Source organism: Haemaphysalis longicornis, unplaced genomic scaffold, assembly GCF_048455015.1.
Source record: "Haemaphysalis longicornis isolate Haplotype H1 unplaced genomic scaffold, Haemaphysalis longicornis Haplotype H1 scaffold_13, whole genome shotgun sequence".
NCBI lineage: Eukaryota > Metazoa > Arthropoda > Arachnida > Ixodida > Ixodidae > Haemaphysalis > Haemaphysalis longicornis.
In genome coordinates this window covers 49,296,319-49,298,133 of record NW_027526233.1, presented here as the reverse complement: position 1 = coordinate 49,298,133, position 1,815 = coordinate 49,296,319, and the positions used below count along the sequence as shown (strand labels likewise).

The window sequence follows — 1,815 nt, the reverse complement described above, 5'->3', positions numbered from 1 at the left end:
GGGCAGAGTGTCAACTGTAACAAGCCGCTTTGATTCATATTCTTTTTAGAGTCGATTCCCGGGATGTTGCATCTAATATGCAATGGCGATAGGGTGCAGGGCGGGAAATGAGACGGCAATGAATTTGGTGCCTGGGTGGGAATCGAAAGGTGCAACGACTTCAATGTTCGACCGAAACTTGAGTTCCCATTTTCTATCAGTCGGGTTATTGTACGGGTTTTGGCGTGCATCCGATGTCGCAGGTGCATCCGCACGGTTTCTTGGAGCCTAATCACGTCCAAGGGCAGACAGCCAGCTTCAGCGACAGTACCCAAGCACGACGACCCTTTGGGAAGTCCTAATGTAAACAAAAATTGTCCTAATTAGTAGCTATGAAAATTATTACCGTAGGTCTGAAACGAAACACGCAAATTCATTTTTAACAGGTAAATTTTATTTTTCGCAAGCTAACACCGATCCATCAACACGTCAGCCGTAACGAAGGAACGTATAAAATATTGCAAGCGGAATAGTAAATGAAGCGTGGAGAGATAGAAGTTTATACGGGAAAAAATGTAATATATGGTGTAGGCTTACTATTCAAGATTGCTCCCTCGGCGGCACTCGAAGCATGCAGAGCGCTAATCCGTTCTTGTATATCGTACAGATCGGCACTTTCCTGCTGCTGATACCGGCGGGGCATGAAGGAGCGGGCAAACCAATGACAGCGTGGACAGCAAATCCAGGCCGTGATAAAGCCCGCGACGTGCAACATGCGCCGGTCGGTCTGGATGGTCGGCCCTACAAGCTGGACCCATTCGGTTCTGCGACGTACTGCGCCGACGCAATCTTCAGCGCCCCCTCGGTACCTCACTCAACATCGACAACCCCGGACATAACTACGGCCCCCGAAGCGACGGCGATTAATGGGCACGGCGGCACCCGAAGCATGCAGAGCGCTAATCCTTTCTTGTATATAGTACAGGTGAGAAAACGCTACGGCGAATGCATGCGTTCTGACTGCCTCTTCTTGATTGTGCTGCCGTGCCCAAGATTGCTTTGTGATCCCTTGTGTAACTTGTCCTGCTATTTGAGAGACCTGTTATTACTAGCAGGTGATGTCGAGACAAACCCCGGGCCCGACTTAAAACAAATTGCTCAACAACTAACACAAATTGCCGGTGACATTAAAGAAATTAAAGAAGAACGACTAACCGCTATCGAGTCCGAATTAGAAAAATTGGCTGTCTTAGATGAAAAAATACTGGACTGTACTACAAAAGTTTCCGCCTTGGAAAAAGTCGTATCAGCCTTAGAATTAAAGCTAGATGATTTAGAAAACCGGTCAAGAAGAAGTAACTTCATAGTGTATGCCATACACTATGAGGATATACACTAGATGATAGAGGAAGAAAATGAGGATACACTAGAGCAAGTAATAAACGATACAGTTGCGAAAGGTATTCTGAAAATTGAACCTGTTTCAATCGAAAGGATACATCGGCTCGGAAAACCAAGCGCGAACAAAACTAGGCCGATAATTTTCAAACTCCTTGATGATCGCGACAAAACAAAGATTTTGAAAAACTGTCATAAACTAAAGGATACTGACATATCAATTAGTCAAGACTTTTCCCAACGTGAGCGTAATATCAGGAAAAAATTGCGGGACTCAGCCAAACCAAATAAGGAGTCCGGGCAAAAGGTACATCTTGTCTACGACAAAATTAGTATAGACCACATTCTTTACCGCTGGGACGATACTGTAAACGATAAAGTGATGATTGGCGAGACAACAAATCCCTCAACTGGAAAAAAAACCTGTCAAGCGAAGGG

General features: G+C 45.2%; 1 protein-coding gene across 1 annotated transcript; it reads left to right on the top strand.

Annotated features, from left to right (window-relative positions):
- Positions 1-578: 578 nt before the first annotated feature.
- LOC144163819 (uncharacterized) lies at positions 579-1,378 on the top strand. Its single transcript, XM_077694518.1, has one exon. It carries the CDS (start codon positions 611-613, stop codon positions 1,376-1,378), a length of 768 nt encoding a protein of 255 aa, XP_077550644.1. The 5' UTR covers positions 579-610.
- Positions 1,379-1,815: the final 437 nt, after the last annotated feature.

Bases quoted from the DNA above. Each gene is read 5' to 3' on its own strand.
- LOC144163819 (XM_077694518.1), top strand. From the start codon at position 611: ATGCAGAGCGCTAATCCGTTCTTGTATATCGTACAGATCGGCACTTTC.